Raw genomic sequence first — 15,700 nt, 5'->3', positions numbered from 1 at the left:
GAATAGTAAATAATAATAAATTGACAGATAACTAATAATAAATAATCAAGCAAATAACAATAAACAATAACAAATATAAAATAAATGGCAGGCATTACAGCATCTTGCTAAGGTGTTTATTTACACTAATCTTAAAGCTTCAAACTGAACTACATTGCACTGCCTCTGCAGGAAGTTTATTCCATTAACTACATGGTTGGCAAAGTTGTTTCTACCCACTTCCAATTTAAACACTTTATCTCAAACTTTTTTGGGTATACTTACAAATTCTGTAAGTTGGACATCGGTGCGAAGTTTGACCCTCAAATTATCAAAAATGGACTGCTGATATGTTGGCGATGATGGTTTCTCACCTCCCTCTCCTGAAAGACACAAACATGTATCTATATATCTCACTTTTCATGGTTTAAGAAATCATCATTACTTCCTAAAATGACCTTGTAATTCAAATGGGTTATATGAATGTGTAAAAAGAAATTGCAGCATACAAATGTCATTCCAAAAGTAATGCCTCCTATTTTTTATTCCACCCGAAGGGATCTGAGGGGATTGCAAAATGCATTAAGATGACTGAACTTATGCACTCATGACCTGAAAGTTTCATCTCTCTGTTGCAGATATTGATGGTGTGACACTCTAAGAAATCAATCCCTGTCATGGACATGTGTCAGAAGCAGAGATGCATCATTGAATTACTCCATGCAGAAAAATTGAACCAATCAACATTCACCGGTGCGTGGTGAACGTTTACGAAGTCGATGCAGTTGATGTCAGCACAGTTAGGAGATGGGTTCGTCGATTTCAGAGCGGCGACAGAGATGTGAGCGACAAAGTGCGCTCCGGACGCCCATGCACAGCCACCACCCCGGAAAACAAAGTGTGCCTTGATCAACTCATCCACGATGATCAGCGGATAATGGTGAATGAAATGCATGTAGAGTTGGATGTGGGTGTCAGTGCACTGGAAACGATGTTGTCATCCCTAGGATACAGCAAAGTGTGTGCTATGTCTGTCAGGACTTGTTGGATCGGTATGAAGCCAAAGGTGATGGATTCTTGGACTGCATCATCACTGGTGATGAGACGTGGTTTCACTACTACGAGCCGGAGTCCAAATGGCAGTCGATGGAATGGCACCACTCACACTACCCAGCAAAGAAGTTCAAGACGCAGACATCAGCAGGCAAAGTGATGTGCACAGTCCTCTGGGACAGGAAGGGCATCATCCTCCTGGATTTCTTAGAACCAGGGACAACTGTCAACTCTGACCGTTAGTTGAAACATTGACCAAGCTGAAGGCCCGGATTGCCCGTGTAAGGCCAGAGAAAAGGGAAACATTTAATTTGCAACACAACAACACCAGGCCACACACCAATTTGAAGACCACGGAATGTGTGACAAAGTTTGGCTGGACGGTGCTGTCTCACCCACCATATAGTCCCAACCTGGCACTATCAGACTTCCACTTGTTCGGATCTCAGAAGGATGCATTACATGGGCAGCATTTCCCTGACAACAATGCTGTAATCACAGCCAGGAAAAAATGGACTGCCTTGGCAGGTGCTGACTCTTACAATCAAGGCTCTTGTTCATCACTGGCAAAAGTGCATTGAGAATGGTGGTGACTACATAGAAAAATAAATTCTGGAGCACAAAAGGTGCCACTCCCATCTTCGTAACTCCAACTTTTTAAGTTAAAAAATAAGAGGCATTACTTTTGGAATGACCCTTGTAATTAACTAAATGAACAATATCAATCAATCTGTTCTTCCAAGATTCTCTTGAAGAAAACCCACAGGTCCCAGGTAACCAGCAATGGCCACCAGAATGGCTTATAATTAATCAAAGACGAAAAATTGTGTTGTTGTCTAAGAATAGTTATTGTGGAGCACTGTATGATGTGTTCCAGTATTTACCTAGTTGTACTTTACGGGAAAAGATCTATGCTCATAGTGACCCGCTTTTGTATCTTTCAGCATCCAGTGTGATCTTAAATTCTTGTCTAGGTTTTGCATTTGCTGTTTCCTCATTCAATTTGTTCCAGATATCTACTACTCTGTGTGGGAAACTATTCTTTTTCAGATCTCTTCTGTAACTATCTGTTTTAAGTTTTTTCCCATGTCCTCTTGTTTTTCTTTTATCCCACTTTAGTAAATCATCACTATCAAGGAATTCCATCACTCATAATTCTGTAAATGATTAGTAGATCTCCTCTTTCTCTTCTTTGTTCCAGGGTTGGTAGTTCCAGTTTGTCCAATCTTTGTTCATATGTCAATTTAGAGAGTAGTGGTGCCATCTTTGTTGTTGCTCTTTAAATTCTTTCTAATTTCTGTTATTTTTAGAACTGGATGTCCAGAGTGTTGCAGCATACTGCAATCTTGGTCTTATCAATGTACCTAATATTTTCTTTACCATTTCTTCATCCAGGTAGTAAATTGAAAATTTCTTTATTTTGTTGATATGTTTGTCTGGTGCCATGTCATTGGTGATAGTTACTCCTAGGTCCCTTTCTGAATTGACTTTATTAATTTCCTTTGTACCAATTATATATTGTCCCGATATTCTATTTTCACTTTTTCCAAATTCCATTACACTACATTTCTTGATGTTGAAATTCATTTCAAAATTCTGACTCCATTCCCAGACTTTGTCCAGGTCTTTCTGTAGTGATTTGCAATCTTCCTCTGTACTTACTCTTTAGTAGTTTTGCATAATCTGCAAAGAAGTTCATATAACATTCAACACCTTCATCCATATATGGCAAACATTATCAGAGCCAATACTGAACCTTGTGGGGCTCCACTTATCACTTCTTCCCAGGTCGATTTTTGTCTATAAGTACCCCCCCTCATCTTTTTTTCCCAGTCAAGAAATCTTTCATCCATTCCAATAAGTTTCCTTGTATTCCACCTATTGTTTCAATTTTTCTTAGTAGCTTTTGTGTGATATTTTGTCAAATGCTTTTTGTAATCTAAAAAGGCACAATCCACCCATCCATCCCTTTCTTTTATTATTTCTATTAACCTCGAGTAAAAGCATATCAAGTTTGTGGTACATGACCTTCAGGATCTACATCCAAATTGTTTTGGATTTAGTATACTGTTCTCTTCCAAATGTTTAATCCATGTAATTTTTCGCATATTTTTTTATTGTACTTGTAAGGGAGACTGGTCTAGAGTTGGTTGGATTTTCTTTGTCCCCTCCTTTGTATATTGGTACAATATTTGCATTTTTCCAATCTTGTGGTACTTTTACTTCTTAGAGTGAGAAATCAATTATCTTGTGTATTTTGTCCATTAGTTCATCTGTACATTTTTCAATATCCAATTGGCAATTCCATCTGGACCGTGTGACTTTCAGGCATCAAAATTTTTATTTAGTCCCTTATTTCTTTCATTGTAACTGTTATTTCTATCATTGGGGGGGGAATCTTATTCTCTGTCCTTACACCCAATTTTGTGAACTTTCAATTGTGAATACAGATTTAAAATGTTTGATCATAATTTCAGCCATTTCTACATCATCTATACATTCATTATTTTCTTCACGCAGTTTCACTATTTCATGTTTATCTTTTAGTTTGTCATTTACATACCTGTAGTATAGTTTAGGTTGGTCCTTGCATTTTTCTATTATGTCCTTTTCGTAGTTTCTTTTTTCTTCCCAGCATATTTTTACATATTTGTTTCTTATTTTGATATATATTTGCCATTTGGTAATTTTTTTTTTTTTTAATCTTTTTCCCATCTTTTCCAGGCTTTGTCTCTTCTATCTTTAGCCTAACTACACTTTTTGTTATACCAGCACTTTATGTACACCCATTCTTGTTTCTTCTTTGGTGCATATTTATCCGTTCCCTCCTTGTAATTTTCTTTTAATATGTTCCATTTCTCTTCCATCTTTGTTTCTTCATTTAAGAAGTTTTCCCAGTTTACATTTTGGAGAAAAAAAAAAAAAAAAAAAAAAAAAAAAAAAAAAAAAAATTTTTTAAAAATCTATTTTATTGTATATTAGTCTTCCTTTTCTATGTTTCTCATTTCTTCTCAAATCAATTTGTTCTTTTATTTTGAGCTCTATTAGTATGTGCTCACTCTTCCCAATTGGTGTCTTGTATTCTATTTTATCCACAATTTCAGGTTCTTATGTCAATATTAAATCTAGTCTCGACAGTTCTTCATTGTTTCTATATCTGGTATTTTCCTTTACCCATTGAGTCAATGGTCATATCCAGTAGAATATTTCCACAAAGTTCTTCTCCACCTTTCACTGTCATTGCTTCCCTACATATCTTAAATTCCCTACATATTTCTTAAAAACATAAAATCTAAGTTTGTTTAGTCCTGAAATCATACTGTGTTAGTATATGTTATTTTTAATCTACTTATTATCATTATTATTATTTAATGTTCCTTTATTTTGATGTAGCATTTTCTCAGGTCCAGTACTTTCCAAAAAAATTAAATTCTTTTCAGTCTCCGTTCTTCTCTCATTTTTTTTTTCTTTTTTTCATTTGCTTCATTTCTGTCTTTTCTTTTTTCCCTCATCGCTCATTTCCTTTTTTATCCATACATTTTTGTAGTTTTCACTATTTGCTAGCTTTGCTGCTTTTGATAGTACTTCAGCTATCATTTGAGACCTTAGTTTGATTTTTTTGTGGCCTATAGTGTTTTTCTCTGGAGTATTGTCCCATCCTAAACACTTCTTCAATCTCTTTGTCTAATTCCTGTCCCTCCTCTTGTACCATTTCAGAATTGCCTTTGCAATGTCTTTCGCTTTTTTTTTATTTTTGGTATTTGTATACATTATGTTTTTAATACCATAACCTACAATGCACTATTTTTTATCTACTGGTCTTTTACCCAGTTTTCCTTTTCTTTAATTACTTTACCGTTTCTTTAGCATTTTCCTCAACCTGCTGTTGTACTATTTCTTTAAATGTCATTTTCTGATTTTCTTGTTCTTGTTTCCATTGATTTTTTTCTAGGAGATCCATCTCCTTAATTGATTCTCCAACTTTTTCAGTCACTGCTTGTATTTGTTCTTTGACTTCTTTTTTCAACACTTCATTTTTGTTATCTTCATTTTTCATTCTTTCATTATCACTTCTGACCATATTTAATTAATTTTTTAAAGCATTAAACTCTCTGTTCAGCTCTTTGTTAGCTTTTCGTAGATAGCTTATCTCTCTGTGCATTGCTCTATAATCAATTTTTAAATTTATTAGTTCCTCCATCAAGTCATTAATATCCTGATTTCTTAGTACAGTGTTATACCTATTTTCTCTTTCTACAACTAAACCTTTACCTAACAACCTCTTTCCTTTGGAAACCCTGAAAAAGCATTGTTGTCCCACCTTTGAGTTGGCCTTGGGGTATCATTCAAACAAGTTTATTTTTTTTGTATCAACCCCAGTGGTGACTCTACTCTGCTTATGTCCAATACTCTCTTTGTTGGTTCATTTTTCCTTTTTTCTTCTTTTCCTTCCTCTATTTTGTGCATTAATACACTATATCAAACTGGATACTTATTTTACCATAGCGGTTACTCGTAAAACACAACTCTTTTGTAAATACAACTTAGGTGTTTCCTTGAAAAAAAGCACTGATTTGGAGCTCACGGCTAGCCTTCCATTCACACCAATGTCATCGTCTAATGTGAGGACTGCATCTAGGGCAGTTTGATTTTGTACTGATACTATCTTACATCTGCATGGTATCCTGAATGTGTGTTTATGTGATTTTTGGTTCTCTTGAGAGGGATTTTAATGCAGGGTTTGATTTGGTGGATTATTTAGTAAGGTAGTATGTCCTGTTCTTGTCATTCCCTAAACTGTCTGGCTGCAACACCACCACTGAAATGAGGCTTTCTCACAAGTCCTTTATAGTCTATATTGTGCTGTTGGCATGCATAATTGTGTACAATGCCATCTTCCATAATGTGTTGTATAATATGGGGTGAGGTGGCTGGATGGTGGCTGCACTGCAGTGTGGCCAGTTAGTCTCTGTCCTTCTGGGGGAGAGAGGATTGAGAGGGATGGATGTCAGGAGGTCTTGCATGCAACAGTGAATTTTCTCTCAGTTTGTGATAGAGCAGTGAGTTATATGATTATGGAGGCTGGTATCTAGTGGTTGTAGAGGAAGAGAAGAGAGCATCTGTGTGTGATATAGGAATTTGAATGTTGTTTTGATGTTTCTTGGTGTGTGTCGGTGTTCTACCATGTAGTGTAGTAGGTGTGCTATGTTTCTGGGGGCTGCACCAAGTGTTTGTGTGCCTCTCATGTCAAGGTGATTTTTGACTTTGAAGACTTTTGTTTCACGCTGTAAATGGTCTATAGGTGTTGTGTTTGTGCAGCCTGTAATTGTCTTTAGGACTTTGTATTGTATGGTCTCAAGGGTGTTGTGGTATGACTTAGTGAGATTCGGGGCCTGTGCAAGGGCTCACATAATTTATCATTGAGCGTATACATTCTTTATGTACTGTAGTAATAGTTAGTTTGTTTTGTCCAAATGTTGTTCCTTCAATTGAAATAAGTGCATTAAGTCTTTATGTTTGTGATGTGTTGTTTGAATGATATGGATGTATCATATGTTACACATAGAATCTTAGGTGCACATGTATTTACCTAGTTTACCTAGTTGTAATATACGGGAGGGGAGTTATGCTCGTGGTGACCCGTCTTTGTATATCTCCGCATCAAGTTTTATCTTAAAATCTTGTATAGTGTTAGCACATACTGTTTTGTTGTCTAATTTGTTCCATGTATTTATCACTCTGTGTGGGAAACTGTTCCTTTTCAAGTTTTTTCTATAACGAGTGTTGGTGATAAAGGTTATGGTATGTATTTACCTAGTTGTATTTTACGGGACGAGAGCTATGCTCGTAGTGACCCGTTTTTGTATCTCTCCGCACCCAGTTTATTCTTAAATTCTTGTATAGTTTTGGCACTCACTGTTTCTCCATTTTGTTCCATACCTCAACAGTTTTATGTGGGAAGCTATTATTTTTCAAATCTCTTCTGTAACTGTCCTTCTTTAGCTTCTCGTGTCCTCTTGTACCTCTTCTGTCCCATTTTAATAAGTCATCTCTATCAAGGACTTCCATCCCTTTCATAATTCTGTAAATGGTCAACAAATCACCTCTTTCTCTTCTCTGTTCCAGTGTTGATGGATGTAATTTATCCAATCTTTGTTCATATGTGAAATTTGAGTGTAGGTGCCATTTTTGCTGCTGCTCTTTGAATTATATATGTGTATATATATATATATATATATATATATATATATATATATATATATATATATATATATATATATTTTTTTTTTTTTTTTTTTTTTTTTTTTTTTTTTGCTAGGTACACATAGTGTTGCAACATACTCTAATTTAGGTCTTATCAGTGCAACCACTATTTTCTTTACCATTTCTTCATCCATGTAGTCAAAGGCCACTTTCATTGATCTTAATAATTTAAAAGGCTCTCCAACTAATTTATTGACATGTTTATCAGGTGTCAAGTCACTTGAGATAATCACTCCCAGGTCCATTTCAGAGTCGACTTTTTGACTTTCTTGGTACCAATTTTATAATGGCCCAATATTCTATTTTTGCTTTTTTCCAAATTCCATTATACTACATTTCTTAATGTTAAAGTTCACTTCACACCTCTGACCTCATTCCCATATTTTGTCCAGGTCTTCTTATTGTGATCTGCAATCTTCTCTGCTTACTCTTGAGTAATTTGGCATCATCAGCAAAGAAGTTCATGTAACACTTCAATCCCTCATCCATGTCATTTATATATATGGCAAACATTAAAGAGCCAATACAGAGCCTTATGGGATGCCACTTTTCACATCTTCCCCGTTCAAATTTTTGTCTCTTAAGTACCACTCATTTTTCTCCCACTTAATAAATCCTTCATCCATTCCAGTAGTTTACCTTGTATTCCTCCTATTATTTCAATTTTTCTTATTAACTTTTTATGTGGTACTTTGTCAAAAGCCTTCTGCAAGTCCAAGAAGGCACAATCTGCCTAGCCATCTATTTCTTGTATTATCTCAATTAATCTCAGTTCATTTTTATTTTTATCCTCATTTTTCATTCTTTTTGCTCTTTAGGTCATTTAATTCTCTAATTTGACACAGCCCACAGGGATTTCTATCCATCTTCTCCTTTTATGCATGGGGGGATGGAGGGGGGGCTCGCCAATTTAATGAAGCGGCCTTGCTGTGGATGTGCTGTGTCTTGTGACACTGCCTCTGACCCAGGGCAGTGGACAAGGTGCAGGGATGACCCGTCATCCAAGAGGTGCTAAGATAAGAGGGAGGGTGGAGGGGGGGTGGAGTGTATTCAGGGATGGAATGGGTGGGAATGGTTTTAAGCTTTTTTCTTTTTGGCTACCTCCCTTGTTAGGGGGATAAAGCCTTGGTATATGTATGTATGTATCATGACATCTCCTCCCTGTTTGTCTGTTCTATTTTTCACCAAGTGGTTGTATAGACTTTGACCATATTTGTTGATAGAGGGCCTTTCAGTTTCGTCTCCACAATTCCCATAATGTCAGGTTTCTCTATTTCCAGATAGATGTTTAGCTAATTAATTCCAAAGATCATATATACATACATACATATACCAAGGCTTTTTCCTCCTTACAAGGGAGGTAGCCAAAAAGGGAAAGGCATAAAATCATTCCCACCCATTCCATCCCTGAATACACTCCACACCCCTCCACGCTCCCTCTTATCTTAGCACCTCCTGGATGACGGGTCATCCCTGCACCTTGTCCACTGCCCTGGGTCACAAGCAGTGTCACCATACACAGCACATCCACAGCAAGGCCGCTTCATTATATCAGCGACCCCCCTCTCCGTCCCCCCATTGCATAAAAGGAGAGGACGGGGAGAAATCCCTTCAGGCTGCGTCAAATTTTGCTCACACATACTACCTCACCCCCCATCCACCCGCCCATTCCACCTCATGCAATCACAACATCATCCATATACAACCATTCTCCATTCACCCCTGTCTTCTGTCTTCTCCCATCCTTCCTCAACAGACATTCCCCTCTTCCCCAAAGCCCCCTTCACCCCATCCATCCACCTCATCCTAGGACGTCCCCTCATGTTCACTCCCTCCACATCTGCCTTCCATACCTCTTTTACTAGTCTTTCTTCAATCATTCTTTCCATGTGTCCAAACCATCCTAATACTCTTTCATCAACCCTATCTCCCAGCTCCTTTTCCACCCCTGTTCTCCTCCTCACCTCCTCATTTCTCACTCTATCTAGCCTAGTAACCCCCATCATACTTTTCAGACACCTCATCTCAAACACATTCAAACTCCTTCTCTCTTCTTCTCTTATGTTCCATGTTTCTGCCCCCATACAGTGCTGTTGGCACAATCACTCCTTCATACAGTCTCCTCTTAGCATCCATTCCCAAATGTCTATTCCTCATTACACTCTTTAATCCACCAAGGCATTTACTCGCTTCTCTCAATCTACATTCTACCTCCACCTTCACTCCACCTTTTCCTGCCACATTTGCACCCAAGTATCTAAAACTATCCACTTCCTCCAGTCGCTCTCCCTTAATGCTCACTTCCAGTCTACTGCCACTTTCACCCCTTGTACATCTCATCACCTTACTTTTACCCACATTTATCTTTACCTTTCTTCTATCACATACTCTCCCAAACTCTACCACCAACTTCCTCAATCCCTCCTCCGATCCTGCCACAAGCGCAGTATCGTCACCAAACAACAGTTGGCTCATCTCCCACTTTTCTCCATTTTCTTTAACCATCTCTAATCCCTTGCCCACTACCCTTGCATTTACCTCTCGCACTACCCCATCCATGTATAAGTTGAACAGCCAGGGCGACATAACGCATCCTTGACGAAGTCCCACCTTTACCTCGAACCACTCACTCTCTCCATTTCTAATCCTGACACAAGCTCTACTACTCTCATAAAAACTCTTGACAGCTTCTAGAAGCTTTCCTCCTATCCCGTATATCTGCATAACCTCCCACAGTGCCTTTCTGTCTACCCTATCATAAGCCTTTTCCAGATCCATAAAAGCCAAAAAAACATCCTTCCCCTTTCCTATAGCTTTCTCACATATCTGTCTTACCACAAAGATATGATCTAAACAACCTGTACCTGTCCTAAATCCACACTGTTCCTCACCAATTACTCATTCTGTTCCTCTCCTAATCCTCTCAATCAAGATCCTCCCATAAGCCTTCCCAACTACACTTAACAAGCTAATCCCTCTGAAACTACTACATTCACACTTGTCCCCTTTTCCCTTGTAAAGAGGAACTATACAGGCACTCCTCCAGTCCTCCGGCACTCTACCCTCTCTCCAGCAAACATTAAATAACCTCACCAGCCAGTCCACCATCACTGTACCTCCCTTTTTCAGACATTCTGCATGGCATCCATCCAGACCAGGTGCCTTACCTGCTTTCATCATCTTAACAACTGCCTTCACCTCATCCTTCCTTATTTCTCCTCCATTCTCCTCACTCATCACTCTCATTTTCTTCACATTTCCCACTGCAACTATCTTTCCCTCCCTATCCTCCTTCACATTTAGCAACTCCTTTAAATATTCTGCCCATCTTCCCCTTACTGCCTTCTCTTCCATTATCATCTCTCCATCTGCACCTTTTACCCTTCCTTATCTACTTGATTTGCCTCCTCTTCCTCTCTTAATTTTTTTCCAAAACACCTTTTTATTACTTTCAAAATTTTCTGTCATACTCTTACCCCATTTCACATCTGCTCTCCTCTTTGCCTACTTAACCTTTTGCTTTATTTCTCTTTTCTTTTCTTTGTACCTCTCATATGACTTCCTCGTCCTATTTTGTAACCAATCTGTGAAAGCTCACTTCTTCTCTTCTACAACCTTCTTTGTTTCCTCATCCCACCATTCACTACCCTTTCTTCTATTTCCACCTGTCCTTCTTGTTTCACATACCATCCTTGCACACTTCATGACTCCCTCCTTGAACCATCCCCATTCCTCCTCCACACCCAGCTCTACTCTATCCTTTACTCCCTCCCACTCCTCTCTCAGCTTCTTTTCGTACTCCTTCTCCTTTCCCTTTTCATTTAAACAGTTCACGCTAAGCACCTCCCTACCTTTTGTCCCTTTCCTCTTTCTCCATCTATCCTCCACTCTCAACTTACCTTCCACCAAAAAATGATCTGATATTCCCCCCACTCTCTCCCCTTAGCACATGTACATCCTTAACTCTTCCTATCATAATCCTATTTAGCACTACATAATTCATTAACGCTCTATCTACCACCCTTCCATCCACCACCCTCTCCCATGTGTACTTATGCTTGACTTTCTTCCGAAACACTGTATTTGCTATCATCAACTCTCTTTCTAGACACATTTCCACCATCAACTCTCCACTACGATTCTTTCCTGGAACTCCACATTTCCCAACCACTCCATCGATTGGACCATTTCCTACCCTAGCATTAAGGTCTCCCAGTACAATCACATTTACATTCATTTCTTCCTAAATCCTCTATGCACTCATTTAAATCTATCCAAAAGGCCTCCCACTCTTCTCACTGCCAGGTCCATATGCACCTACAAAGACCCACATCTCCTTTCCCAGTTTCACCTTCATTCACATTATCCTTGAGGAAACCTCCTTCCACTCCACTACCCATTTACCTATCTCTTCACTTACTAGAATAGCCACCCCTTCCTTCCCTCGCCCTCTCTTCACTCCTGATAACCTCCCACTTACACTCCCAAACTTACACTCACCCTTCCCTTTCAATTTAGTTTCACTCAAAGCCAACACATCCATCTTTCTTCTCCCAAACATACTACCTATCTTTTCCCTTTTACTCTCATCTGTACCACATCCACGCACATTAAAAGACCCAAACTTTAGGGTGCTGGTCCGAAAACTCCCAGACCCTCTTATGCCTTCTCTTTTTTGTTTAGGAATGTCCCCTGTGGGGCTACAAGGAGAAGGATGCCTAGTCCCAATCCCCGTCCCTTTCTTCTCGCCTCTTACGATCCAAGTGGGAATACTTGGTGGCAGTATTCTTTTCCCCCACCACAGGGAATTCCCCCACAGCAGAAAAAGAATACTCAGTGAAATGGTACAGGACAGCAACAAGGGGTTGGGGGACAGCATAACGGAGGGACATAGTATAAAAGTGTCATCATTTCTCTATGAACAGAGATCACACCGTCCATATTTGTGTATGCCACTTTTAGTTTCATATTTTCTTCTTTTCTTTTTTATTTTCCATTTTTCTGATGCACCATTTTTTCAGGCTCAGGTTCAGTACTCTCCAAAAAACTCGTTTTCTTATGTCTCCATTCTTTTTTCATTTCTATCGTTGGCTTCAATTCTGAAAACCTTGTCTTCCTCTTTTTCCTCATCACTCATTTCCTTTTTTATCCATGTTTGAATTTCTTGCTGTTTGCTAATTTAATTGCTTTTGATAGTATTTCCTCAGCTATTATTTGAGTTCTTAGTTTTATTTTCAGAGGTCTATGTTGTTTTTCTTTTGAGTATTTGCATATCCTGTGAATCTCGTCAATTTCTTTGTCAAAATTTTGCCCTTCTTCCTGAATTTCTTTCAGAATTTCCTTTTCCTCCTTTTCTCTCTGGTATTTATGCATATTGTGTTTTTCCTGGATACCATGGACCACAATGCATTTACCTTTGTCAACTGTATCTCTCACCCAATTTTCCTTTTTTAATCACTTTCATGACTGTTTCTTTTGTATTTTCCTCCATCTGCTTTTCTCTATTTCTCTATAGGATATTTTTTAGTTTTCCTGTTGGTTCATTTCCTACCCTCGCATTAAGGTCTCCCAATACCACTACATTGTTGTTTCTCCCTAATTCCTCTATGCCCTCATTTAAATCTATCCAAAAAGCCTCCCTTTCTTCTACAATATTCTCACTACCAGGCCCATATGCACTTACAAAAACCCACACTTACCTTCCCAGTTTCACCTTCATCCACATTAACCTTGAAGAAAACTCCTTCCTCTCCACTACATGCTTACTTATCTCTTCACTTACTAGTATAGTCACCCCTTCTCTCCCTCGTCCTCTCTTTACTCCTGAGAACCTCCCAACTACACTCCCAAACTTACACTCGCCCCTCCCTCTCAACTTAGTTTCACTCAAAGCCAACATATCCATCTTTCTTCTCACAAACATACCGCCTATCTCTTCCCTATTACTCTCATATTTACCACTTCAATGCACATTGAAAGACCCAAACCTTAGGGTACTGGTTAGAAAACTGCTAGACCCTCTTATGCCTTTACTTTTTTTAGGAATGTCCAATGTGGGACTACAGGGAGAAGGATGCCTATTCCTAATCCCTGTCCCATTCTTGTCACCTCTTACTATTCAAGTGGGAAGACTTGGTGGCAGTTCTTTTCCCCCCACCACAGGGGACTTTTACCGCACCACAAGGGAACTTTCCCCCTACCACAGGAGAGGTGGTGGCTAGTGAGGTTGTTTAATGTGTGTCTAAAGGGAGTGTATTTACCTAATTGTATTATACGGGAAGGGAGATATGCTCATGGTGACCTGTCTTTGTATCTTTCAGCATCAAATTTTTTCTTAAAATCTTGAATAGTGTTTACACACACTGTTTCTTTATCTAATTTGTTCCAAGTATCTATCACTCTGTGTGGGAAGCTATCTTTTTCAGATCTCTTCTGTAGTTATCTTTTTTGAGTTTCTTTTCATGCCCTCTTGTTTTTCCATTGTCCCATTTCAATAAATCATTCTTATCTAAGATTTCCATTCCTTTCATAATTCTATAGATAGTAGGTCTCCTCTTTCCCTTCTTTGTTCCAGAGTTGGTAATTCTTATTTGAACAGTCTTTGTTCATATGTCATTTTGGAAAGAGTTGGTCCCAGTTTTGTTGTTGCTCTTTGTATTCTTTCTAGTTTTTTTAGAGTCTTTTTGGTATTGGGCATCCATAGTGTTGCTACATACTCAAGTTTTGGTCTTATTAGTGTAGTTAATTTTTTTTTTATCAATTCCTCATCCAAATAGACAAATGCCACTTTTATTGACCTCAATAAATTGTAGATTTCTCTATTTTATTAATATGTTTGTCCGGTGTCACGTCTTTGCTGATCATCACTCCAAGGTCTTTTTCAGAGTTTACTTTTTTGACCTCTTCTTCACCAATTTTGTAATCTTTCGATATTCTGTTTTTACTTTTTCCAAATTCCATTATACTACATTTCTTGATATTGAGTTTCACTTCCCACTTTTCAGTCCATTTCCAGATCTTGTCCAAGTCTTGTTGTAATGAGTTGCAATCCTCCTCCATTCTTACTTTCTTTAGTATTTTTGCGTTGTCTGCAAAGAAATTCATATAACACTCTACTCCTTCATCCATGTCATTTATGTATATGGCAAACATGATCGGGGCCAGTACTGATCCCTGCAGGACACCACTTATCATTTCTTCCCAACTTGAGAATTTATCTCTAATTATTACTCTCATTTTCCTCCCAGTCAGGAAGTCTTTCATCCATTCCAATAATTTTCCTCTGATGCCACCTACTGACTCTATTTTTCTTATTAGTTTATTGTGTGGTACCTTATCAAATGCCTTTTGTAGGTCCAGAAGGGCACAATCTGCCCAACCATCTCTATCTTGTATTATGTCTATTAATCTTGAGTAGAAGCAGATCAAGATTGTTGTACATGATCGTCCTTGTCTGAATCCAAATTGATTTGTATTGAAAAGTGAATTGAAAATAATTGAATTGAAAAGTGAATGCAAAAGTATTGAATATAGTGAATGCAAAAGAATTGAATTGAAAAGTGAATGCAAAAGAATTGAATTGAAAAGTGAATGCAAAAGAATTGAATTGAAAAGTGAATGCAAAAGTATATACAAAGAAGTAGCCATGTTAAGAAAAGCCAATGAAGAAAACAACAGGGAAATTGACAAATTGAAAATAGAACTAAATAGGATTAAGGGAAAAAATATAAGATTGAAAAATGAAGATATGAATAGGAATGAGGCATTGAAGAAAGAGATGAAGGATCAAATACAGTCAGTGACTAAGAAAGTGGAAGAAAAGATTAAAGAAAATGACTTCCAAGAAATAAAGAAACAATGGAAGGTTAAGATGGAGAGGTAAAAGGTGCAGATGGAGAGATGATAATGGAAGAGAAGGCAGTAAGGGGAAGATGGGCAAAATATTCCAGGGAGTTGCTAAATGTGAAGGACGATAGGGAGGGAAAGATAGTTGCAGTGGGAAATGCTAAGAAAATGAGAGTGATGAGTGAGGAAAATGGAGGAGAAATAAGGAAGGATGAAGTGAAGGCAGTTGTTAAGATGATGAAAGCAGGTAAGGCACCTGGTCTGGATGGATGCCATGCAGAATGTCTAAAAAAAAGGAGGTACAGCGATGGTGGACTGGCTGGTGAGGTTATTTAATATTTGCTGGAGAGAGGGTAGAGTGCCGGAGGACTGGAGGAGTGCCTGTATAGTTCCTCTTTACAAGGGAAAAGGGGACAAGTGTGAATGTAGTAGTTTCAGAGGGATTAGCTTGTTAAGTGTAGTTGGGAAGGCTTATGGGAGGATCTTGATTGAGAGGATTAGGAGAGGAACAGAGGGAGTAATTGGTGAGGAACAGTGTGGATTTAGGATGAGTAGAGCT

General features: G+C 38.3%; 1 protein-coding gene across 1 annotated transcript in view; it reads right to left on the bottom strand.

Annotated features, from left to right (window-relative positions):
* LOC143039361 (protein bicaudal D-like) overlaps window positions 1-15,700 on the bottom strand; it is a 115,658-nt gene that overhangs the window by 90,419 nt on the left and 9,539 nt on the right. The window contains exon 2 of the mRNA XM_076209253.1: window positions 265-362. Coding sequence (XP_076065368.1) covers window positions 265-362 — 98 coding nt within the window. The remainder of the gene's footprint in view (window positions 1-264; window positions 363-15,700) is intronic.

This window comes from Oratosquilla oratoria, chromosome 26 (genome assembly GCF_046742065.1).
Source record: "Oratosquilla oratoria isolate Oo_2021 chromosome 26, ASM4674206v1, whole genome shotgun sequence".
Classification (NCBI taxonomy): Eukaryota; Metazoa; Arthropoda; class Malacostraca; order Stomatopoda; family Squillidae; genus Oratosquilla; species Oratosquilla oratoria.
The sequence above is the reverse complement of the archived record's forward strand: the minus strand, read 5'-3'. Positions and strand labels throughout refer to the sequence as shown.